Source organism: Tenrec ecaudatus, chromosome 3, assembly GCF_050624435.1.
Source record: "Tenrec ecaudatus isolate mTenEca1 chromosome 3, mTenEca1.hap1, whole genome shotgun sequence".
Classification (NCBI taxonomy): domain Eukaryota; kingdom Metazoa; phylum Chordata; class Mammalia; order Afrosoricida; family Tenrecidae; genus Tenrec; species Tenrec ecaudatus.
Genome location: NC_134532.1, coordinates 127,026,894 through 127,052,972, shown reverse-complemented (window position 1 = coordinate 127,052,972; position 26,079 = coordinate 127,026,894). Strand labels below are relative to the sequence as shown.

General features: G+C 41.9%; 1 protein-coding gene across 1 annotated transcript in view; it reads right to left on the bottom strand.

Moving 5' to 3' along the window:
• Positions 1–26,079, bottom strand: part of UNC5C (unc-5 netrin receptor C) — a 448,382-nt gene that overhangs the window by 101,070 nt on the left and 321,233 nt on the right. Inside the window, exon 4 of the mRNA XM_075544874.1 lies at positions 19,385–19,488. Coding sequence (XP_075400989.1) covers positions 19,385–19,488 — 104 coding nt within the window. The remainder of the gene's footprint in view (positions 1–19,384; positions 19,489–26,079) is intronic.

The window sequence follows — 26,079 nt, the reverse complement described above, 5'->3', positions numbered from 1 at the left end:
TAAGACCCAGAAGAACAAATCATACCCAATGTGAATGGGGTCGTGTAATGTCCATCTGTAGACAATTGGACATCCCCTCACAGAGGGGTCACAGGGAGGAGATGAGCCAGTCAAGGTGCAGTATAGCACCGATGCAACACACAACTTTCCTCTAGTTCTTTGGTGTTTCCTTCCCGCCACCATCATGACCTCAATTCTACCTCACAAATAGGATTAGACCAGAGTATGCACACTGCTAAAGATAAGAGCCTGCAACACAGGGAATCCAGGACAGATAAACCCCTCAGGGCCAGCAATGAGAGTAGAAATACCAGGAGGATTAGGGGCGGGTTGGGGGAGAAAGGAGGAATCGATCACAAAGATCAACTTATAACCCCCGGGGGATGAATAATGGAAAAGTGAGTGAGGGGCGACAGAGGATGATGTAAGATATGGAAATAATAATCTATAACTTATCAAGGGTTGGTGAGGGAGGGTGGACAGGGGGGAGGAGGAAGAAATAGGTAGCTGATATCAGGGGCCCAAGTGGGAAGAGAATGCTTTGAAAATGATGATGGTGGCATATGAGCAAATGTGTTCGTCACAATGGATGAATGGATGGATTGTGATGAGAGATGTAAGTATTTAATAAAAGTATTAATAAAATTTATTTTATTAAATAAAAGTATTTATTTTATTTAATAAAAGTATTTATTAAAATTTTTTTGATGTTAAGATTGAGTTCACAATATTTTATTTTCAACGGCACATAAAATATTCTTTTATTTGAAGGTGTCCTGGAGAGACTAATACAACTGCATGAGAGTAAGTGAAATTTAACTGCTACATCTTTGCTTTATTAGGAGAGCTCTGTTGGTGTAGTGGTTACGCATTGGGCTGCTAACCACAAAATCAGCAGTTCAAAACCATCAGCTGCTCCTTGAGAGAAAGACAGGACTTTTCTATCCCCATAAAGAGTTACAGGGTTGGAGACCCACTGGGGTGGTTCTCCCCGGCCAATAGGGTTGCTATGAGTCCTCATTGACTTAATGGCAGTGAATGAGTTTTGAGTTTACTCAAGAAACAAACAAATTCACTGCCAGCAAGTCAGTGCTGGCTCATGGCAACACAGGACAGGGTAGAACTGCCCGTGGGAGCTGCAGACTGGAAGCGCTTAAAGGAGCGGAAAACCCGGTCTTTCTCCCTAGGAGAGGCAGCTGGTTTCAGACGGTGGCCTTGCATATCGTAGCCCAAAGCGTAACCAATATGCCACCAGGAAGGCTCCAGTAAACATTAAACAGTCTTTCAGACGTGTATAATGCTACATGGATGACACACTGAAAGGCAACAACTTCCCTTTGTGGTATTTTTGTTGAAGAAAGGTTTCTATGGTTTCATCACAATACTTTTTGACTTACCATTCTATAATAAAAGCCCTTTTGATAATTACTTTACTACTTAAGCTCTTGTGATGATTATTCTCCCACAGAATAAACAATTCATTCCAGTATTTGTGTTTAATTTATTTGCTAAACTGAATGTGGTAGTTACATGATCTGGTGTCCATTTGGGAATTGATAAGATTAAGAGAGGAGGGGTGGAGTTTAGTCTGTCAATCAGGTGAAAGCCAATGAGGTCTCTGTGTGGGCATGGCCTTCTCTGGAGGATTCTAGGAACTCCTTCTGGGAGGCGGGAGACAGGCTTTCTTTATCTCCTTTGGAGACTCTCTACTGACAGGGCTGACTCCCTGTGAGACATCCCCGAGGAGAAGCCACATGGGCCGACCCTGATGCAGCCCTGGAAGCCGGAGAAGCCACTTGGAGACCCCTGCCAGTGCTGAGATGCTTACAACGCCACTGGATCCAAGGACTTTCTACCCACTGGCCTGTGATCATTCTGCACTCGGCATCAATGCATGTGTTTCGTGAGTCTGAAGAGGTCTTTATAAGCTGTTATCTGACATATGGGCTAATAGCAGACTTAGGGGCTTGGACTGGGTTGAGCTGCTTTCTTAATACAATTACCCTTTATATAAAACTCTCTCTTATACACATATGAATTTCTATAGATCTGTTTCTCTAGTCTACCTAGACTAACACATTGAATAATTAAACAAAGAATGCATGGCCATAGCCAATGAATGCTGACTCAACGTGACTCTATGAGCCAGCATAAGAACTGCCCCCTGTGAGTTTCCGAGACTGCAATTCTTTGCAGCAGTAGAAAGCCCCGTTTTTCTCCCAGGGAGCAGCTGGAGGTTTCGAACTGTTGACCCTATGGTTAGCAGCACAATGTGTAATCACTATGCAGCCAGAGCGCCTTACTAAACTGAATGGCTTACATAATTAAGGCTTAAGTTTTATAGGTTTATATCTAACACAGATATTTTTAAACGATATATTTTTACCTTGTTCTCAGGATAGCACAAAGACTTTCCACTGAACAGCAAATCTAAAAGTTTCCAGCCATGCCTTGGAAGAAAGGCCTGGTAATATACTCTATAAAGATTATAGCCAAGCAGACCCTATGAAGCAGTTCTACTTTCTTATTATTGGGGACACCATATGACAGAATCAACTTGAAGGCAGGTTTGGGTTTTAGATTTTTCCAAGGTTGGGACATAGATTTTCCCTAACATTCACATTAAAACATGTCCTAAAGACTCCTTCTGTTTACACATATGTGGACACGATGGTTCGCCTGTGCTAAATCTTCCTGAACATTCTGTGCTTTATTTCTGCAGGCCGTGATCTTCATGGCCAGGCTGCTGATCGTTGTGCTATCCCTCTGGAAAGAGCAATCTTCACATTGTGTCCTGGTGAGCTGACGCTCAAGGTTCCATCAAGGAAAGACAGACACAAACAAGGTCTTCCTCCGGGAGCTGCAAAGCATGAGAAGGAGGAGGTCTGGGAGTGCGTCCTTGGAAGACACAGGCTCGAATGTGTGTGCTGTGTCTGCCACTGTGGCGCCGTGCTCGCCCAAAGAGCCCCGCAGGGCTGACACCTGGAACTCAGAACCTGCACTGACTGCTTGCTTCCTGGTCTTCCGCTCCTTGCTGACCTCCCTTAATCTCAGTAGAGGACATAAATTTTGAAATAAACAAGCAAACAAATCTGGCCAAATAGGCACACGGGCATAAACTCTCAAGCCACATTAAAATGTGTACATCTTTCCCTCATCCTAAAATCAAGAGCAACATGACCATTTAACACAATTTGCCTCACTCGCTGTGCATCAGCTTTTCCCTCTGTTAATAGATAAGTAGTTTAGGCGAGTAGATACTATGTACAATAGGACGCAACACTGCCCTGCCCTCTGCCATCAAGCAATTTTGGTCAAGTCTGATCTCGCAGTCACTGGGAGAGCCTCCTCTTTCTCACTCACCGCTACTTTAGCAGGAGCCCAGGGGCATGTTGGTTACATGTTGGGCTGCTAACTGCAAGGTCAACAGTTTGAAATCAACATCACTCCAAGGGAGAAAGACAGAACTTTCTACTCCTGTAAAGAGCTACAGTCTTGGAAACTCACGGCTCAGTTCTACTTTGTCTTATGGCGGCGCTATGAGTCAGCATCGGCTGGATGGCACTGAGCTTGCTTTTGTTTCTATACTTGACCAAGCATGATGTCCTTCCGAAGGATTGGTCTCCCCCGGTAACATGTTCAAAGTAGGTGAGATGGAGTCTTGTCACCCTCACGTCTATATATTCTGACTGTACTCCTTTTAAGGCAGGTGCAGTTGTTCTTCTGACAGTACGTGGTACTTTTAATATTCTTTACCAACACTGCAATTCAAATGGATCCATGTTTGGCGTTCTTCCGTGGTGACTGTCCAACCAAAATACTCAGGTATGAAGTTATTCTCTTGTCCATTTACTTTCCAAATCACCGTTGTCTCTATTCGCTTTGGCTACTCTAACTTCATGCTCCAAGGCAACCAATAATCTCCCTGACTACAAAATCCAGTGGTATTTTTAAAAAATGATCTCTCTAAAGCAAATAATTCTCTTGTCCCCCCAGCAACCCCTCTGTGGCTGCTTTTCTCATCGTTTGGTTCTGTGTCCTTTTTAATCCTCTTTCCCTGGTCCCTTTATTTAGGACCCTGTTTTAAAACCGTCCTCCTCGGGGCTCTTTGTCTGTGCCATACCCTTTTGGTTTCACATCTGTCCTCAGCATCACTGCACATCAGAATTTCTTCAGGACATTTCAAGGCTTCCCCATATCTGGACTCCACTTCAGAGGTTCTGATTTAAGTGGACCTGGAGGAGGTTGGGTCTCCTTGGTAAGATCCATGAGTATGTCCGGTGCTTTCCAGAGAGTGTTCAACATACATGAGAAGCAGAGCGGGTGCTGAACTGATCTCCACACCTCTCCACATCACTTCTTTCTAGATCAACTTGATCCTTCTCGTATTCTTTTTTAATTGTATGATATATGATATATACCAAATAATTTAATTGGCACATATCATATATCATACAATTGTAATGTTTAATCATATCAAGATTTATGCAATCATCACCACCATCAATTTCAGAACATTTTCTCCTAGTGCCGTTGTTAACTTCTCATTTCCCTCACCCTCTCCTGCCTACCCCCAGGCAATTGAGAATCCAGTTACTGCCTCTGGATTTCCTATAGAGAAAACCGTACAACACCCAAACAAAGAAGACCAAACACAGACATAGCTCAATTGAAAAGAAAGCAGAAAATATTAAAAACTGACCCTTTGAAACAGGTCAAAGGGATAGATCAAATGAAAAGGTGCTCTATTTTAGCCCAGCTAAATCTGCTCTAACCAACTCTACAATGCCCTCGGTCTGATCACGAGACTATTCACATCCCTGGTCTGTGGTCACAGGGGATCCGCCTGCGGCTCAATCCACGTGGGGACCCTGCAAGTGGACTTGGGGCTTCCACTGTCATCCGTAGGCTTCTGCAAACCAACAGTTCACAATTTAAGCTCTGGTCTCACTCAGTCTTATGGATTTAGATTTCATTATCTACAATCTTTGGATGACACAGGCGAATGTGCTTCTTCCATGTGGATTTACTTGATGCCTCACTTCCATAGCTGCCAATCCTCACTCTTCTTGCCTTAATAGAATACTTATCTTCTTATTCATTACCTACAAATGTCTTATCATTTGTCATACTCCTCTTCAAAAGCATTTTATTAATCGTAGATATATGTCTATATCTTCACATAAATAATATATATAAATGCATATATTTATATATTTTTAAATAATACTATTCAGGCAAAAAATTGGGAAAACTTGGCATTCATTTACTACTACATGGAACTATTGGTATTGGTTTGTGAGTCTTCTTTTATAAACTTTCTGAGTGCAGAAACTTTATCCTAATCTATAGTCTTAATCTCTTCTATTGTATGTGCCAGAAAAAGGGCCATGTTTACAAACTTCCTATAGGAGGCTTGCACCTTCTCCCCATCACCCCCCCCCCCGCCAGCTCTTATAACAGAATAAAATGCTCAGAGACTTCTCTAACCCTTTCCTCATTCAGTTCTAATGCCACCTTCAGTCTGGCACCTTGCTTCCAAAATCCTCACATCATTTTATGAAGACAAATGATTCCCAATTTGATTATATGTGTTTGGAATGGAACATATTGACCTCATATAAAACTGCCAGCCCTACTTGTGTGTGTTGTGATTTAAAGGTCAACTTTCTATGGCTCCTGGATGCATAGTTTTACTGCTAGTGGTATTTCAGAAAACTCAGAACTGTACAGGCTATCAGAGCAAAAGACGTTTTGCAACAAAACATGGAGATCATTTTGCAACCTCCATATAACCTCTTCTGCGAGTCGGTCCAACCTTCAACCGCCTTCTTGTTCAAGTAACAGCTAGTATTACCTCTTCCCGGCTAAACTTATTTCCAGGTTTATATCATCAGCAATGACAGAGAAAAGTAGATGAACATTCCCAATGGGTTATCCATTTATAGCTCATAGCTCAATATTGGGTGCGTGAAAATCCTCAGTTTAGTTTTGACTTCTTCTGCTCATTTTCTCACCTTTATTTACTCTCCCCCCATAATGCTAATTAAACACAATAAAAACGAGGCTACCTAAGACAGATCCTAGCACTTCCAATTGTGTTCCCATCTTTGTGGTTGTGGTCAGGTGCCATCAAGTCACTCTGACTCAGGAGCCAGTTACAACAGAATGAAACACCGTCTGCTCTCCTGCCATCCGATTGCTCTTACTGTGAGCCCAGCGCTGCGGCCCTGTGTCAGCCCTCCTTGTTGAAGGCTGTCCTCTCTTCCACTGCTCCTCTGCTTTGCCAAGCATGATGTCCTGCTCCATGGACTGGTGTCTCTCTCCTGATAACACGGCCAATGTTCATGAGATGAAATTTCACCATCCTTGCTTCTAAGGAACATTCTAACTTATATTAAGAGTCTATAGAGTATAGTCTCATTGAGATGAACAGTTACATACTAAATAGTATTTATACCTAGAAATTGTTTAACTTCTTATCAAAGTGATTTACAGTTTATACATTATAAATATTACTGTAATATAGTAACAATGTAACTGTAATATAGTTGTAGTACCGTTATATTTCACTATTAAGAATAAAACACAAATATTTTGGGTCCGTGATGAAATGTAAAATCTCAACAGCAGACTAATGGGCCATGCAAACATCTCCCTGGACAGCCCTGAGACCATGTGAACTCGATGGTGGCTCCTTATCACTACCAACTGCTCTGCGGAAGATCACATTTGAAGACCCTGGAAGAGTAAGAGATACACATGGGACAGAATTCAAAATCATTAAATAGACCATGCTTAGTGGTCAAAAAGAGATAGGTGGGAACCCCAGACGAGACTATGTCCCTTAATTGCCCTACAGGTCTGGAACCAACCCACTCTTTTCTAAAAAAGAATCCCCCAACTCCCTACCCCCAAAATGAACAACTAGATTCTCTGCCCTGAGGCCCCAGAAATGGCAACCATTTGGGCAAAATAAATGTACCACGAGATGATTCACATATTAGGAGTTTGTGAGAAATGGCTGGTACTAGTGTTAGCAATTAAGTATATTAAATATCTGATAGGATTTATACCTTTATAGCAAACTAGTGTCCAATTAAGACAAAATAATTTATAATTTGACCGTTTAGGTTTACCTTCTGATGATTATTTATAATAGAAAAGTAGTGACAATATATTTGAAGCACCAGTAGTAATGTGCATTATAATAGCAAATGATGATCCTGCAGACACAAATTTTATCAACTGTTAGGAATTGGAGCCATATTTGTCAGGAAACAAGTACTTTAAATTCTAACCAAAAGAGTGTTGTATAAAAATGTGCTTAAGACATGCTTGGACCACCTTGAAGAAGAATGTGCTCATTCGGAGGCCCTGCTCTCCAACAGCACGACCATCAAGGCAAGAATAGAGGGACAACTTGCAGCAAGAAATCATTTTCTTACTGCAGCAATACCTGCTAGCTCTGACACCTGTCAAGCCTGGCACTCAACGCCAATAAAATTACAGTAGACACCGAAGCAGTGTTTCTACCCTTCCAAAGGTTACCAAGTTCAAATGGGTGAGAATAGATTTATGTAACAAATGAAGCAGACAGTGGTTTACATGTGCTTCCATATGTTTATCTTTAATACGATACCATGGGCAGAATTTTCAGATTTCTTTCAATGTTATCTTTCATATCGATAAGTCTAAATTAGTTTTGAAGAGTTGTAAAGACTTCCATGTAAGACCTATTTCTCTCTCTCTGTAGGTTAGGGTATCTAATGCGGAGATGCATCCCCCGCCCTTTTTGTCCTAATGGAAGAACCTCAATCTTTTCAGAGATCTTTCAGACTAGCTGGACTAAAGCAAGATGACAGTACAAAAGATGGGTAGCAAGCAGTTCACCAAGCCAGGAGTGGTAGCCTGTGACTTTCTGACACGTGAAACTTGTTAACTCTGTGACTGTTTAAGGAATTGTCTAACCACATGTTAATAATGAACATCAATACACCTTGCAATTTCCCTGTCCTCTTCTCCCTTGCTAAAGACAGATGTGTTGTATCTAATTATTCACTGATTGGTATCGGGAGAAACATCCGCATAATCGGCACATTTGTTCTAATTAACCGAGGGCAATTGCCACATGCCACCCAACATGAACTGCGAGTCCAGCAAGCAATTGCCAGGAAATTCCACACCTCTCCCCAGGGACACGTGCAAAACTCCACCGGGGGTTTCTCGCGCGAGCACACTTGCAGACGGCACGGCTGAGGTGAGTAGCGAGGCCCACCTAGGAAAGGAGATGCAGCTTGGAGTCCCTGGACACAGGTATATTAATCAAACAAATGGGAAAAGCAATTATGGGGCAATTATCGAATGCACACTCAGCCAGCCAACCTTTTAGGAGGAACATCAGCCAGAAGCTGGGAGTCTTTGCCAAGTTTTCCTGACTGGATTGGAAGGGATTATTTGATTTTCCCTTGCCCTTCAGACTGGTGACTCTCTAACGTAGCTGTATTTCAGAGTTATCCAGAGACCTGTATAGGTCTTGGTAGCTAGGCTGTACACTGGACACATTAAAGCAGCGTATCTCTAGGCTCAGACAAGTATCAGCCTTTTCGAATGATTTCTAGATGGGCTTAAGGTGCAGTCAAGTTTAAAAGCTAGTGCTTGTAAAAGATCTTGAGGGATCTTCTCAAAATACAGATTTTAATGCAATGAACTAGGTGGAGGACTGCAATTTTGCTTTTCCAGAACATTCCAGGTGAAGTCTGTGGAAATGATCGCTGAACTGCACTCCCAAGACTAAGGCCTTGACAATGCGAAACAGCATCCACAGCTAATAAACGCTCTGTATACACGTTCTCTGGGTAGGCTTTGGTCCTGGCTCCAGACTTCCACATCTCAGCAGTCGTTCCTTTTTGCTCCTGCCGTGGGCAGCAGGCGGCCCAATGGCCTTCGTACGTGCTTGAGTGTATCCGCTGCCTGAGAAAGTTCTCCTGGCAGGATGCAAATGAAGGTTCTTGACTTCTCTCAGTTGTGAATTGGAAATATATTAAAGTACGAGATTCAAAAGGCTGTTTGTCCCAAATCAAAACCAAGGAATGGTCAGAGAGAAAGGAGTCGTGGCCTGACTTCCTGTGGAAATAACATTGTGCCAGATGTTCTTCCTTGCCAAGGCTCAACGGCTGCTTGGGTCGTGCTGTTATCTGCTTCCCCAATTTGCAATAAGACACGCATTGGTGTCAGTATTGACCACTGTTTAACAAACTTCACACCTTTCTCTGGGTTTAGGAAAATACGTGCACTTTTAAGTTTTAAAAATGTTGCTGTTCAAGCAATTTAATATTGTCTCTTGGGACAATTGCAAAGCATAAAATAGCCAAAAGATTGGAGGGTGGGGGGGGAGCCAGTGGAAAGTGTAGTGACATCTTGTTCAGTTTCTGTAACTTCTGCCTTTGTTGCCAAGAAAGGGAGTTTGTTTTCCTGCTGGGAAACACTCCCTTAATCGCACATATGTCTGACTCACTGCTTTTGAGAGCCAACTGTATGTCGACAGTATGGTGAACGCTAGCTTGTCTTGAAATCGAAAACTTACATTTCTAAACCCGAAATCTTACCACAAGGACATAAAAGCACGTGGACAAGTGAATTAACTAACAGCAAAATGGTTTTGAAGTTCCCCCAAATGCTAAATTTTCTTGGGCAAAAAGACTATACTTTGACTAGCCCATCTAGCATTCCTAATTACCCTTTGCTATAAACTTGCCTTTAGGATAAATGTGTCCTGAGCATTTTTTCTTACGTATTCAATCACACTCTTCAGAACTATTGCTAAAGCTGGTCATCTTTAGAAAATATAGGCCTTTTGTACTCTAAGACTGCCATTTTGACTACAGTGAGTTTATGCTAAATAGCGCCCAGAGGCGGGCAAAGATGAGGCCGACTGCTCCCATAAAGATGAAGAGTCTCGGAAAGCATGCATTGGGTTACTGTGGGTCGGAATCTACCCCGTGGCCATGGTGTTGGCGATGCCTGTAGGGTTACAAAGAAACACTGAAATAAATTCCAAAGCAAGGTAATTATAGGTAAAATACAGGGTATCTCCCCGATGCCCGCAGAAACCATGCTGTGTCTCTGAGCACAGGTATGTTGTTCCCGGTGGCTGCACTTCCACGGGATCATCTCCCTGCCACGGAGCGGATGCCCACTCCGAATGACCCTACCGGACAGGGTAGAACTGCCCTTTGAGTTCCCGAGACTGCAACCGTTTAGGGGAGTAGAAGGAAGATTTGTGGAGAAAGACTGGACTTTCTACTCCGTTGTCCCTGAGGACGGCCTCCCAACATGTAAGCACTAAGCCACCAGAGCTCCAGGATAGACTTAGTGTTCGAACACAGCGGAGGTCTACTCATCCGATGGTTTTAAGCCATCTAAGAAAAGCTGCCTTTGGATTTGTTAAGCTTTAGTATGGGACATTTCACTTTATCCTGGAATAGGACCATATCTTTTCTGGATTTATTGAATGACATTAAACCCAAATATTAGGTTGATGTTTTCTCGTTAACGTAAGAATTAAAATATGTTCCCTACTCGCTTTTTTCTATCCCCGCTACTTCCAACTTAGAAGCGGCCGCCATTTCCACTCTCTTGGGGTCCTGCAAAGTCCCCCTACCCCACCCCAATGGCCTCTGTGCTTTATTCTGCCACTTCAGAAACCCATTTTCCATGCAGTAGCCAGGATAATACTTCAAGGACTCATATCAAGCCATGGCCATTCCTTACTTAAACTCTACTATGGTTTCTTACACATGAAGGCAACAGTTCAAAGCTCCCTTCAAGTCTTTAAGTCTCCAATCTGACCCTTCTCAATCTCTGCCTGGGCGTCTTCCCACTCTCCTTTGCTTGCTGCGTCTCTGACACACTGGTCTGCTTTTTAAGTTGTGTGGCCCATCAAACTTCTTTAAGGCCATGTATCCTTGCAGCCCCCAATATCTGGAGCACTCGGTGCCCAAGCTTTTCCAGACAGGATCCCCGCCTGCCACTCATCGTTCAGCTGAAATATCTCTTTAAACAGACTTTCCTTGGACTCTAAAGTGACTTTAATTTATAATTAACTATCGGTGGCAGTTACAGTACCTCCTGTCAACTTGAGTGAAGAGGTGGAGTCTAGCCTGTCAATCAGGTCATAGCCAATGGTGCCTCTGTGTGGGCGTGGCCTTCTCCTGAAGATTCTGGAACCTCCTGTCGTCCTCCCTGGACGTTGGAGACACACTCTCTCTTTGAGAGATTCCTGTTGACAAACCACATGGAGCTACGCTGATGGAGCCAGAGCCCCGGAGCTGGAGGAGCCGTGTGGAGACCATGCCAGTCCTGAGATGCTTCCACTGGATCCACAAGATATTCTCCCCAGTAGCCTGTGATCTTCCAGCCTTCACGGTCATTGCAATGTGTTGTGTGAATGTGAAGAGGGATTTAGAGACTGGTATTGGCCTTATGGGCTAATATCGGCTTAATGGATTTGATCTGGACTGGATGTTTTCTTAATATACAATTACCTTTTATAGAAAGTTCTTTCATTGCTATCCCTAGATTTGTTTCTCTAGTCTACTCATATCTCCTGCAAGCAGCAGGGACCCAGGACTTATTTTTAAAGTAAATGTCTTAAAGGCTAAACTTTTTAAAAAATGCATTTGTATTAAAGGTGCAAAGGAACCACTATATGTTTGTAGAAATCAAACCATGTTGTTGGTGCCCAGTCCTGTGCCATCCTCACAATTGTCCCTCTGCTTGAGCCCAGAGTGGCAGCTACTGTGTCCATTCAGTTTGTTGAGGATGGTTGAGGGCCGTCCTCTTTTTCAGTGCCCCTCCACCTTACCAAGGATGATATCCTTCTCTAGGAACTGGGCTCTCCTGACAACGTGCCCAAAGTCTCGGGATCCTTGCCTCTAAGGAACATTCTGACTGTCCTTCTTCCAAGACAGATCTGTTTGTTCTACATTGCTAGTAGAAAATTCCAACAGATTTTACCAGGCACTACAAGCAATTTCTCCTAAATTAGTATTCATGTCCAATTTTCGTACCTCTTTTGCCTTCAAAGAATTGAGAGCACAGCTTGGGAGACAATATACCTGCATGGGAATGCATCGACATGAAGTTCCAATTATGAGGGAAAAGCAGTGAAACATGACCAGCTCTCACAAGTGTTCAGGGGCCATATTAATAATCAATTCGATGGCGAGACACCTGAAGCTGCACATTTGGAGGAGCTTTGAGCTTCCAGCAGCTTTCGCCCTGGTGAAACCAGCTTAACAAGTGACCCCTGCTCACCCCGATGAAGCCCGGCCAAACAATCCATTCTTCTGCACACCAAGCCACATTTTGCCACTTGCTAATTAGAGATGCAAATGTTGATAAACAAGAAGACGGTTTTTAAGCACAACTGGGTCAATACGCTGTACACTGTGCCCTGATCCCCCAACTCAACTCCTAAGAGAAATAGCTCAATTATAATTAGAGGTGCAATTATCCCCTTGTTAAAGGTGAGATAAATCAGAGATCTGAGTGAAAATTTCCGTTTTGTTCCTTCTGCCACACCGACAAATCTCGTATCTATTGATGTTTTGATCCCAGTATTCTCCAAAGACATAATTTAGGGAAATGAAGTATCTCTGAGTGCATTTCTGACTCGCCAAGTGACAGCACCATTTTCCAGGCATAAACTAAAAAGAGCAAAGGGGGAGTCATTTCACAATGTTGCTGTTATGTCCCTGAAGCACCCTAGCACCCGTTCCACGAGCGCATTCATTTTCTTTTTTCAAGGAGACGGTGGAGGTTTGAAAGCGAGGAAAATGCTACACCAAAAACGGAAGAAAAGAATGACCTCTTTGGCTTGGTCCTAGAAATGTGTTGTTAAATTCTGAGGATATTGTATGAGAGAATTTGTCTTTTTTTTACCCAGTCTACTTTATAACTTCAATATTATTATTACTATTATTATTATTGGTACCACCATTAAGATCCCTGGTAGCATAGCAATCATGCACCGGGCTACAAACTGCAAGGCCAACAGTTCACATCCACCAGCCACTCCTTGGGAGGACGATGGGGCTCACTACTTCTGTAAAGAATAACAGCTTTGCAAACTCACAGAGGCAGTTCTACACCGTCTTACATAGAGTCGTTTTGAGTCAGAAATGACTAGCAATAAGTATTTTAATAATGGGGAAGGATCATTCAATCCTAGAGCTCTGTGGTGCCCACACATAGTTTTCCTTAAATGATGAGAACTAAGGGGCTTTGTAAGTCAAACCTGGGGAGCCAGAGCATAAAGTCAGCCACTTTCTCCTTTAAGACATTTTTTCTCTGGACTCTGAAAAGTAGGTTTGTTAACAGTAGTCTCAGTCCAAAATTTCCTTTTGGGAGAATATATGAGTTAGTATAATCTCTAGGGGTAATAAAGACCAAATTACTCACACTAAGTGTAAGTTTCAGAGTTCATATTTACACCGACGGTCCTTAGGTAGCCTTGTTAAAGGGGCATGTCTTTACTTTAGGACTTGCAGTGCCATCTTCTTGCGCAGCATTCGTGGATGCCAAACAAAGGAGTTGGATACAGAATGTAGGAAGACAAGAAACCTTGGTGATTCTTCATAAAACAGAAATTTCACCTCTGTTCAAGCCCACAGGATAGAACTTTTTTGGGTCCAGGTGCTCAGAGTCTTTTGACTTCAAAAAATTGAATTCAGTTTTTTGAGAATCAACAACAGATAATACAATAATGCTCAGCATCTCGAGTGCTTTTGGTGTGTTCTACACACCACACATGTGGACTTGACAACACCATTACCATCATGACTGTGACTCAAGTTTGCAACTGAGGAAACCAAGTTATAGGCAATATAAATATTTTGCCCAAAGTCAGAGTCCAAAGTAGTGAAAGTTACATTCGAACTTGGTATTATGTAAGGAAATAATACTAACATTCTAGCTTAGAGAATAAACTAGAATAAGAGAGAAAATCAAGGATTATTTATTATCATAAAAATGCCTAGACTGTCATTTGCTCTACAGGTGATGTCACCACAACTTAAAATTAGAATTCTGTAGAAGCATACTGACTAGGGCAAGAAGAAAGACAATGATTGCTCCTGGTATTCAGCAAAGGATGTACCGTCCACATCTCCAGTGGAGCTAGACATATGCTTATAAAACTAAGATCAATTAAACTGATCAGTCATATAGTCACTGAGCATTTACCATCTGCTTTTGTCAGGATCATTTGCCATGGGATACAAAGAAGCACAAATATTTGCCATCTTTCCTGCTATCTTAAGGATTACTTCTATTTATTTTGAAATACATGAGTCTACCAGGTCCATTTAAAATCAATATTTCGGTTTATACTACATCTATCCTGTAAGACTCCTCAAAACATGTACAACTTATTGTTGTTATCTTTAAATAAAAACAATCGGGTACGCTTTCAACTCACCAAGTTACCTTCCATGCCACTCTTTTCCATGTATCTGTTCCTGTGGGGCAAATGGCTGTTGTAATGTGTCAATGTTCAGACACTCATTAGCTTCATGGTCTCGGTGATTTTAATAGGACTGAAAAGAATCTACATGGGAGTTTATTAGCCTGCTCTTGAGCCTGTGTGTTTGATCTCACTTCTGACTTTAAGAAATGAAAGAGAAATACACATTAAATATAGTTCTTTGAATGTCAAATGGGTACACGGTTTTTGAGCCTGCCAAGTGTTAATTGGTCTCTTCCCCAATGATGATACAAATGAAAGTCACAGCCAATTAGCTTGCAGTCATGAATCTTTACTCTCTGACAAAGTGAACCGCTTTGTTGAGGAGACTCAAAATGTGAAGTCATTATTAGATTCTCCTCACTGAAAATCTTTGCAGGGATCATTTACCTTTAAGAAATTCCGAGTTAAAATGGGACTGGAGGGCCATGTCACTCCTCAGCTACCGGGTCTCTCGTGTAGTTTACTGGAGGAGGCTTGAATTAGAATTACAGGAATACAGCTGAGATGACAGACACAACTGCTATAGCAATGGAAAGGAAATCCCTACATAGGAGTGCCTTCTCCTAATTACACTAGACCACGCTTCCTGTGCTGCAAACAGTTCTCGTGTTTGTGGTACAATAAATGTTGCCACTCGAGTCAGCCACTCAGGGTACCTGGGACTCTAACATGGGAACTGGTCAAGGTTGCCGCCAATGAGCCGTCTCAGAAGGTGGGAGGTGGGGTGGGGTGGAAATGCACTTCAGTTACGAAAAAAGAACCAGTCTACTCTTGTGAATGAATATTATTTGAAGATTTTCCCTATCACCAGCCTCCATTGATTATATATAAATAGTATTCAGTCACAAGAGTTTAATCTGTACAACAATTCAGGTTTTATAGTTCTTAATTGGCTTCTATGAATATAGTTTCACTTTTTCAAAAGTTGAATTGAACTTTCTATACCGTTGGCTAAACTAATGACATTGTCAATGAATAGTGCCTTAGGCATTGGGCTGCTAACCACAAGGTCAGCTCCACCAGCCAGCTCCACCAGGAAGGCTGAGGCTTCTACTCCTGTCAAGATCGGCAGACTCGAAGACTCACAGAGGCAGTTCTTCCCTGCCCTATAGGGTCACTCTGAGTCAGCACTGACTTCATAATATTGGAAATAATGCACCAGTGGGATGATTGACAATGTTCTCTACCTTAAAATGACAGTGATGTCTCTAAGGTGAATCAGAGAGATATATAAACCAGGAGTATGTAAACAGATCTTGGGTTGACACTTAATTCTAGCCCCAATCAAAGAGCAATTAGGTCTTATGATGAGACCCTATTTGATGCTTGCCCTCATGAAGATATGGGTACCAAACCAAAGTGTGGTGAAGAAATTAGATGGTGCCCGATTATCAGAAAAAATAGCATCTGGGGGTCTTAGCAGCATGTTTTCAAACAAGCAACCCTCTTAGTGAGGCATCAACTGAATTCACATGGAAGAATACAACCAGCCTGTGTGACGCATGGATTGTAAATCATAGAATTCAAATCTAAAGGAGAGAATGGAATCATAACTTAAATTGTGAACACCTGGTTTGCAGAAGGCCATGGATGACAATGGAAGCCCAAATCCATTTTCAGGTCCAGGAGGGGATTAGGCCTCTGGCGAATCCTCTCTGGTCATAGTTGAGGGATGTGCACAGCCCTGCTAGCAGGCCGAGGGCATAGTGAGGTCCATTGGGGCAGACTTAGTTAGGTTAAAGGGTTTTATCATTTGATCTTCCCTTTGACCCATTTTAAAGCTGTTTCAGTTTTTTAAAGAGTGAAGGAGATATACACATGGATTGAGCCCCTGGGGAATCCCCTCTGACCAAGAACCAGAGATGTGAATCGTTTGGGTATCAGTAGAATGCATTGGAAAGTAGATTGTTGCAGATGCAGTTAGATGAAAACTTAGCACCCTATTGTTTGCTCTCCCTTATGATCTATTTAAATGTGTTCTAGTTCTTAAGATTTTCTTTCCTTCTTTCATTTTCTTTTTTTCCTTCTAAATTCCAAATGAGTTGCTTTAATTCCAGGTAGTAAAGCATCCTGGGCATAACCAAGACTGAAAAACAGCTCTGGCAGGATTCTCAACTGGGTTCACTCTGACCTCACAGCTGAGATTGTAATGGCTGAGTGAGAAAAACTAAAGAGATGAGCCATAGTATGATATCTTTTTCTTCTTTCTTACAAAAGTTTATTCTTAAATGTACAGCAGGCTCCAAGGCAGCACTTCATTCCACCTAGAGGCAGCAGTAGCTGGAATAGCAGGGAAGCCAGAAGTTTAAGCAGTCTCCAAGAGCATCTTGCTTTTGCCAGATTTCTTTTCTTTTTTTTTTAAATATATACTTTTATTGGGGCTCTTACATCTCTATCACAATCCATACATTCATCCAGTGTGTCAAGCACATTTGCACATATGCTGCCATCATCATTTTCAAAGCATTCTCTTCCCACTTGAGCCCCTGGTATCAGCTACCCATTTCTTCCCCTCCCTCCCCTGCCTGTCTTCCCTCATGAACCCTTAATAAGTTATAGATTGTTATTTACATATATTACATTGACATGATCACTGATGACAAAATGGGTGCATAAGTTAATGTGGTGAAGAAAGCTGTTAGAGCTTGCTATCAAAAGATATAGCACATGGGGTCTTAAAGGCTTGAAGATAAACAAGCAGCCATCTGGCTCAGAAACAACAAAGCCCACATGGAAGAAGCACACCAGCCTGTGTGATCACGAGGTGTCCATGGGATCAGATATCAGGCATCTAAGACCCAGAACAAAATTATACCCAAGGTGAATGGGGGGGCAGGGAGAGGGAGGGACATGGAGTGGAGACCCATCGTCCGTCTCTAGACAATCGAACATCCCCTCACAGAGGGGCCACAGGGGAGAGATGAGCCAGTCAGGGTACAATATAGCACCGATGAAACCCACAACTTTCCACTAGTTCTTTGGTGCTTCCTTCTCCCTGCTGTCATGACTTCAATTATGCTTTACAAATTGGATTAGAATGGAGCATGCACATGCTACTGATGAGAGCCCGCAACACGGGGAATCCAGGCGAGACCAACCTCTCAGGGACAGCAAGGAGAGTAGAGATACCAGGAGGATTAGGGGAGGTGGGGGAGAAAGGGGGAATCAGTCACAAGGATCAATCTAGAACCCCCTCCCAGGGAGACGAACAACGGAAATGGGTGAGGGGTGACGGAGACAGCTTTCTTAATTCCACCTGTGGTCAGGGGGCCTTTCCCAAAGGTCTTTGCTTTTAGCTCCTTGAATTTCTTCTGCTCTTTCATTTTCTCCTGGAAAAGCCTTATCTCCTTGTCCATTTCCTTGGTCCACTTCTTGGGTTGTGACAGGGGCTTCTACATGTCACCCTCATGGCCCGACAAGGCACCTGCCACCTCTTACCCCTTTTTCTTTTTCATTGAGGTTTTTATCTGTTTTAACTTGCTTTTGCTATTACTTTTTACTTATTTATTAATTTTTACAATGTTCTTCTGTATGTGAAATCCAGGTTACGCAAATCTGTAAAGATATTAGCTGGATTAATAGTGCCTTAAGAGTATGGTAGGGAGGTTGGAGAAAAATGGGGCGTGAATAGCAACCAGAACAAGAATGAAGAAAATGGTCTAAAACTGACTGTGGTGATGATTGTACAACTCTCCTGGATGTGAATGAAGACTGAATTGGATGACGTGTGAATTTTATGCCAATAAAACTGTCAGGAAAAAAGAAGAACCAGGAGTGCATCCTTTGGACCCCGAGATCCCTGGGAGTTGAGCCTCTTCAATCCGGGAGACAGAACCGTAACTCTGCAGATGGCAAGAGATGGAAAAGAAGTGATGGAGAGGCTGGATCATCAATGGAGCCAAGAGCAAAGAGCAGAGTGGTGGATTTCGTAGGCCATGGAATGAGTAAATCCAAGTGCCTGTTAGCACTTTTCTCAGCCATGCCTATTGGCAAATCTCTCTCTCCGTTAGCTACATGGCCTTTTGAGCTCTGTCTTGTTCTGACAAGTGTTCCAGAGCTCTTTAAGTGCTGCCGATAAATGTCCAAATGGTACACTCTTCTACCATAACCCTTAGCTTGAAGGTGTTTACTCTAGCTTTCTGGGTCAGCACACCTAGCTCCCCAGATTAATGCCTGGTGGCAACCTACTCTGCTAGCAAGTCTCCTTCCTAAAGGCTGAAACTATAATTGACGTTTGCTTCATAAACCTCTCTTACATGCTGTTATGTAAGACGTCTAAAAAGTTTAAAAATCAGTTTGTCATGATAACATCATGGAATAGAAAAAGCATGGGTGTGATGATGGCGACTTATGAACGAACGTGCTTGATACAGTTACACAGCTGCAAGGACCCGCAATAAAGTGCTTGATTAGGAAAAAAAAGTACATAGGTGATACACACACATACATCACATATATACACACACCCACAAACATCCACATGCCCTCTTATACTAGTATGCTTTTTGCATATGTCCGAGAAGAGTAGTAAAATCAGTGGCATGTTGTTAACTTATACCATCCTTCTTTACGATAGGTGTCAGATCAAATGAACAGTGTTTCTTATTTCGTGAAAGAGAATGACAAAATTAAGCCAAGATGCCTCTGGCTCTGTCCGGTGGGGCAATTTAATTGACTCCTAAGTCATTAATCAGTTCCCAATCAATCTATTTTGCCTGTAGCAGGCAGTTAGGACTCCATTACCATCCATTCATCACGCCATATCCGAACTCACTGCACCATTAGCCAGGGATTAGGCCTCCATTAGAAAAACGAAGTGCCCAGTGCTCAATGCAAGCTATTGCTGCTGCTCACCTCAGCCACTGGTATGCCTTCAGGTGGCCGGCACTGGAGCAGGACTTCCTGGTCCAAGGACACTTCTTTTCCCAGTGGCTCCTGCTCAAATGTCTTGCGTAGATCTGGAAAGGACAGGGGACATATGCAAACATTAAGTAAAATTGTGTCATTTGTAAAAGGATAGTTGCATTTTCGGATCTGCTGCCCTCCCCCCCTGTTCCATCACATGTTGTTTACTTCGTGTCACACTCTGCATGCTAATATTTTGTGTGATGGAGCATATAAAATTCAGAGGCTGTGAGTTAGATTAAACTTTCAACTTCAGTGGAATGTTTTAGAGGTCATTTTTTAAAATGACAAAAAGAAAGAATAAACCCTATGCTTTATAATTGATTCTGAATCAAGTGTGACCCGCATTTTTCAGAGAATTGTATCATGTGGGGTTTTGAGAAGTAGATCACCAGGCCTTTTGAGTGGATTTGAACTACCAATATTTTGGTAAGAAGCCAGGTACTTCTTTAAAAAAGCTCATTGTTATTGAGTAGATTTTGACTCCTAGATACCCAACAGGACAGTATATAACTGTCCTATTTGGAGGCTTTCTGGGAGTAGAAAGTGTCATCTTTGTCCTATAGGGTTACTGGTGGGATTGAACTGATGACCCTGAGTTAACAAGTCCACATGTCACCCACTACGCCACCACAGCTCCTTAGGGAGTCCTTTAGGAGCCAATCAATTGGATTTCTTTCATATTCTTTGATTATCAACTATAATGATCATATTCTTATTTAGAAAATTATGCTTTCATTATTTTCAACATATACAATCATTTTATGCTTATAAGTTAGTCTTTTTTACACAAAAATACACAGAAAGTTGTAATACTAAAATATTTGATCAATAAATTAAAAACAAGTTCTGCTTCAGAATTGGAAATATAACACTGCACACTGTAGGTGTGGATGAATGAATACAACTTCTTGACGATTTCTCAAGCACAAGGCAGGGACTAGAGTAATATTGGGAAGAATCCAAAAGATGTCAATACATAATCATAAATAGCTATTTCTACTCAAAATTATGAAGTTCCAAGTTATATATGTACATAGTTATAGCTGCTACAGCAATATGTAACCTAGTTTTCAAAATCATTATAAGTAGACCAAAAAAAAGTTAAAAATCAGTTTGTCATTTTAACGAAACTTTGTAGAAGTTTTTTGTCATAGAGCTTGTCCGTAGTATGCCTACATATTTTTTTCAAGTGCACATTATTTTATGCATGCAGTTCAACTTACTCTGATCCTCTAATTATAAAATTTTATCAACTGGCTTATAAAAACAAATTAACACCTTGATACTTTGATTTTACATCCCTATTCAAAATTTAAGAATCTGAAAGTACAATTTCAGTCTATTGAACTAAAGCCTATGGACCCAATGGGTCTCGGGGTATATCTCCAAATGTCTTCCAAAGACCTACCAGAACATTCCATCTGGAAAAACACGTGGAGAAAAAAGTCCATTGTTACGCATTTGCTGTTTTGCTGAGTTGACTGTTAGAACATGTCAGGATCACAGGGACTGTGGGGGAAATGGTGGGTTTATATGGATCTGAGGGACAATAAAGAACTGTCCAAATAGCTCTCTAACTGCAAGCTCAACAGTCAGAAGCCAGCAGCAGCTCCATGGGAGAAAGCTGAGGCTTTCTACTCCTGTAAAGGGAACACTCTTGGAACCCCCAGAGCACGGCTACCCTGCCCAAGAGAGCCACTCTGAGTTGGAATTGACTTGTTAGCAGTGTTTATTTGCAATTCGAAACAATGGCAAGGCGTCTCTCAGAAGGTCATTTCTGATTTGATTACTGGTGGAAATAAACTTAAGACACTTCCATGATTAAAACTTGAACATGACCAAGGCTATGCTACATGCTACATAGGAGGAAAGTGTCTCCCAAAGGATCAGAGGCCCCCGGCCCAACAGCCGGCGCTGTTTTCTTTCCCGAGCAGCACCCTGGTGTGTGATTTGGCACAGAGTTTGCATGGCCTTCGTCCTGACATCTCTTGTGGCCAGCAGGTGACCTTCCAAGAGAAAGATTCAAATCTTTTCTACAAAAATGTCCATTTCTTTTGGTTCATCCTTATGGAAGTACTTGACCCAAATGCCCAATGCTAACTAAAAACAAAAGCAGCAAGAGGTTTCTTGGGGATAAAATGCTATTGACCAAGTAAACGCTTGTTTGTGAACAAAGATTCTGTTTCCCTTTCATCTGATGGAGACTAGAACCTGCAGATCGACGACCGGAGTTAGAACTCCAAGGAAGTACTGACTCCCGCTCGCTCCAGTCAGCACAGCATAAAAGGTGGGTTGAGAATAAGAAAAATGGGACGCACATGTGTCCAAACAGTCCAAGCAATCTCCCCTAATGTTTAATAATTACTCCGTTCTACTTTGTTCATGCATGGAATCCCCAAAGCAGGAATTCAACCTGTTCACAAGAGGGAGTGGGGTTTGGCTTCTTGGACTCCTTAAAGTAGAAACTTTATTAGGTCTACAGACGAAGGTAGAGAGACAGAGAAATCAGACTTCAACGATGAACTGAAGTCTGGATGTGAAAGCCATCCAGGCAGGGTAAAGAATGACAATTGCTCAAAGGCTTCTCAGTAAAAGGGCATCAAATGGGAAATATGACCAATGCTTTGAGATAGGGTGAAGGCTTTTCAGAACCCAACTGAATAGGCTAGGAGGGGAGATCAAGTTCTGAACTCAGCCCCTGGTAGTGGACAGGAAGAAGAAAAGACAGATTCTAATAGGCAATGACAGTAGGTCCCACAGGTTAGGTTAGGTTGGTACCCAAAGTGAATGAAAAAGTACCTTTCTTCATTAGAACAAAGGTAATACATTTTTTTCGGTATGTGTTCAGTTCAGTCTGTCCACAAGATATTCAAATTGAAACATTCAGTAAACCCCTATCATAGCTTATTAACTTCAACACTATTGACAATGGGGCTGACCACTTCTCTGTGAGGTTAGAGGGTGGTGGTGGTGGTGTGTGTGTGGGGGCAACGCTGTCCTGAGTGTAGGAAGAATGCAGCAGCATCTCTTGACCTACAAGATACCATAAGCATCCCTACCGATCATGACAAACACATACACAAATCCCTGCATCAATTGCCAAATAATACATGAAAAAAATTACACTTATTTTAGAACCACTAGTCTAGAACTAGAAGCGCCCTAGTGGTGTAGTGGTTACACATTAGACTGTTAATCCCAAAGTCAGCAGTTCTAAACCACTACCTGCTCTGTGGGAGAAAGGCAAGGTTTTCTACTCCCACAAAGAGTTATGGTCTCAGAAACCCACAGGGGCAGTTTACCCGGTCCTATATTGCCGCGATGAGTTGATATCGATACAATGGCAGTGACTTTGGCTTTGTTTATGGGGTGGCTCTGAATTGGAATCATCTCAGTGGCCATGGGTTGTTTGTTTGTTTAGTTTTAAGGTACCATATAGAATCAACAGAGAGCTTTATAAAGAAATAACAAAAAAAATACCATTATGTAGACTTTCTACTTTGTGAAGTAGAATCAGAGACTCAGATCCAGTAAAAGACAGAGCTAGAGAGAGAGAGATTCTTTGAGCCATGATCTCTCAAAGTCTACGTAATCATAAGGTCTACTACAGTCTTATTATAATCAATGTCCTTGGGATTCCTACTCATGTAAACCGTTCCAGTCTCAGAAAAGCACAGGGGATCGTTAGGAGTCAGCACTGACTCAATGACGGTGACTTTGGTTTGGAAGGGTGTAGTAGGTATGAAAGGGGTTGCTAACAGCAAGGTCAAGAGTTTGAAACCACCCGCAGAACAAGGAGGATGCGAAAGGCACATGCTTCAACAGACAGGTTAAATGGTAAATCATCATTGAACACTGCATAATTATCTTACCTTCATAGTTTGGCCAGACCTCCCCCCCCCCCCAAAAAAAAGTGTTACTCTCCATTACACTTAATGCATTTGTCAAATCTGCAATTCCACTCTTGGAATCATTTTTCAAACTCATCTGTTTGGATGGCTGACAGCACCGCCCTCGTTTTTTCCCTTATCTCTTCTACGTTTTCAAATCAGTCTTTTTGTATGACTCCCTTCATTCATGGAAACAAACTTCTACAGAATGAGGTAAGGTGAGTCAGGTGCGTGGGCCAAGAGAGGCATGATATTTTTGCCCAAAACTGGAGCCCTAAGATCGCTGTGTGAGCAGGATCATTGTCATGGTGGCAAAATCAATCCCCCATCTGCCACCAATCAGACCTTTTTAGTTATACCCTGTTACACAATCTTTTCAGAACCTCTAAGTAGAAAGTTTGTTTAACAGTCTGACCTACATTTGGAACAAACTCCAATTACAGTATGAGTCAATATTTTCATCCAATCAGGAAGTTGATGGACGTCCAGAAAGACAAAATGAGATTTATCACCAATCGACATTTCACCTTTTTGAAATGAGAAAACCACTCCTATACTTGAGTTTTTCCCATAACACTATCCTTGTAAGCTGTGTTCAACATTGCAACAGATTCTGTGTCATTTTTCCTGAGCAGGAAACAAAATATAACAGTCGCATTCTCTTTTCTTAAATTGGCCACCACAAAAATGCGCTTCAAGAGAAACTGCTTTTATTAAAAAATTCACTGTGACTAGAGAGAACCTTCCCAGGTGACACCACTAGGTTCACTACCTCAGAGTGAGTTGCTTGATGCTCCCTAGTGGGAAAAATGTGTACTACAAAAGCTCTACCTAGCTGAGCTTTTCCCCCCGGATTTATTTGGGTACCCCCCTCATGCAAACTTTACCTAATTTCTATAAGGATCTTACATTTAACTCCCTTTACTTTAATTCTTCTTCCTGAAAAAGGCTTTCAATCCTGCCATGAAAGAGCTTTTCTAGCTTTCAGAATATGTCATGAACATGGAACATACTGAAGTTATGCAGTCTAGCAGCTGCTCAGTGCAGCATGCCTCCACACGACTGCAAATGCAGGGTGAGACTGCAGAACATTTTGAGCTTATCCTTAATCATTTGGAGAGATGTGATAGAAGGCTGGCCAGATGCCTTGCAGGCAGAGAGAAAACAAGGGTGACAAATGAATAAGCATGAAAAACGGACATTTGTCAGCTAGAATTAGATGTACAACGGAATGGTTCAGAATAATGTGGGCATTCCTGTCAGAAATAAGATGAATTTCTGCCCTTGGAAGACCTTTAGGATTCAACACTTCTGTTTTCTTTCCATTAGTTTTAAGGCTGCTACTAGAGTAAGTATCAAGTCATTTCATTATCACCTAGATTACTTTTGCAATGTCAACTTGGCCTACCTCTGATTTAGTCATTGATTCCTCCAATTAAAAGACAAATTAGCCTTGTCATATGCATGCATTCAGAGAGATGTTTACTTAAGAACATGAATATTGGCTTACTAAATCCCATACAGCAAAATCCAATTAGCAGATGTAGAATCAGACCTGAAACTACTGTATATGAAATTCTATTTACCATTTAAGCAGTAATCAGAGAATTCTTTTTTTTAGCACACACAGTCTATTTATTATGACAGAATTTTAATGCTCTTCAGACATTTTTGCATGATAATAAAGGTTGAAGCCACAGATTATCTATGAGACAAACTCTCACCATCCTCAATTCTAAATTGGTAGAATTCATGACTGTCTTCAGCTTTAGTCATTGTGGTCCGGGCTTATGTCAGCAGACACTCCTGATTAAGGGTAAGGGTGAAGTTTAGCCTATAAAGCAGGTCGCTGGCTGATGACACCATCTTTGGGGTGTGGCTTTTTGTATAAGAAAGAGACTTAGCAGAGTTGGATTCCCTCTATTTTGCCTTTTGCCTACTTGCTTGCTGGGACTCTCTGTCTGCCTCCAGAGGTGGCTCCATGGGGGCCACAGGCCTAGAGAGCTGTGGGCATTCTGCTGTGTTCCTACCAACCTAGGTACCATGTGACTCTACTCACAGGCCTGTGATCCCTGCTTCCTGCTTCACCTTTCTGCATCAGTGGCCTGCAGCAACATAGGTGCGAAAAAGGGCCTGGCTAGTGGCAGACCTTCTGACTTAACTGGGCTGGGAAGCCTTTTTGATAAAAGATTACTTCTTAAAAAACGTTCTTTCTTGTACATCTATGAGTGTCAGTGGTTTTGTCTCTCTAGAAAACCTAGTCTAACATGTGAGTTTTAGTAATTGGTGCATACATTTGAATAATAGTTCACTGTGAATAATAATATTTTAGCTACAAAGACCTATGACTGAGGAAAGTAGCATTTTAAATGTTCATGTTGGGGACTACGGGGCTGTGCAGTATGATGCTTCTTGGCTGTGATTGCTCTTCATGGCTATCAGTGTCCAGGATAAATAACAGAAGGTATTATTGCTCAACAGACTAGGATATTACATACCTTTACAGAGAAAAATTGAGCATTTTCCCCTCAGGACAACTTTTTGAAACTTAGAACTTTTGGACATTCAATGCTGTGTACCTCTGCTTACAGGGCGGGCGTCAGGAAAGGGGAGAGGGTGCTTTACATATGATCCAGTATTAAAAATCCCAGCAAATTCCTTGTGCAACTTAACATAATATGCATTTAAAAATCAGATAAACATTAAAGTTCTAGTAATTGCAGACACATTGCAAATTGGCAAACATATCTT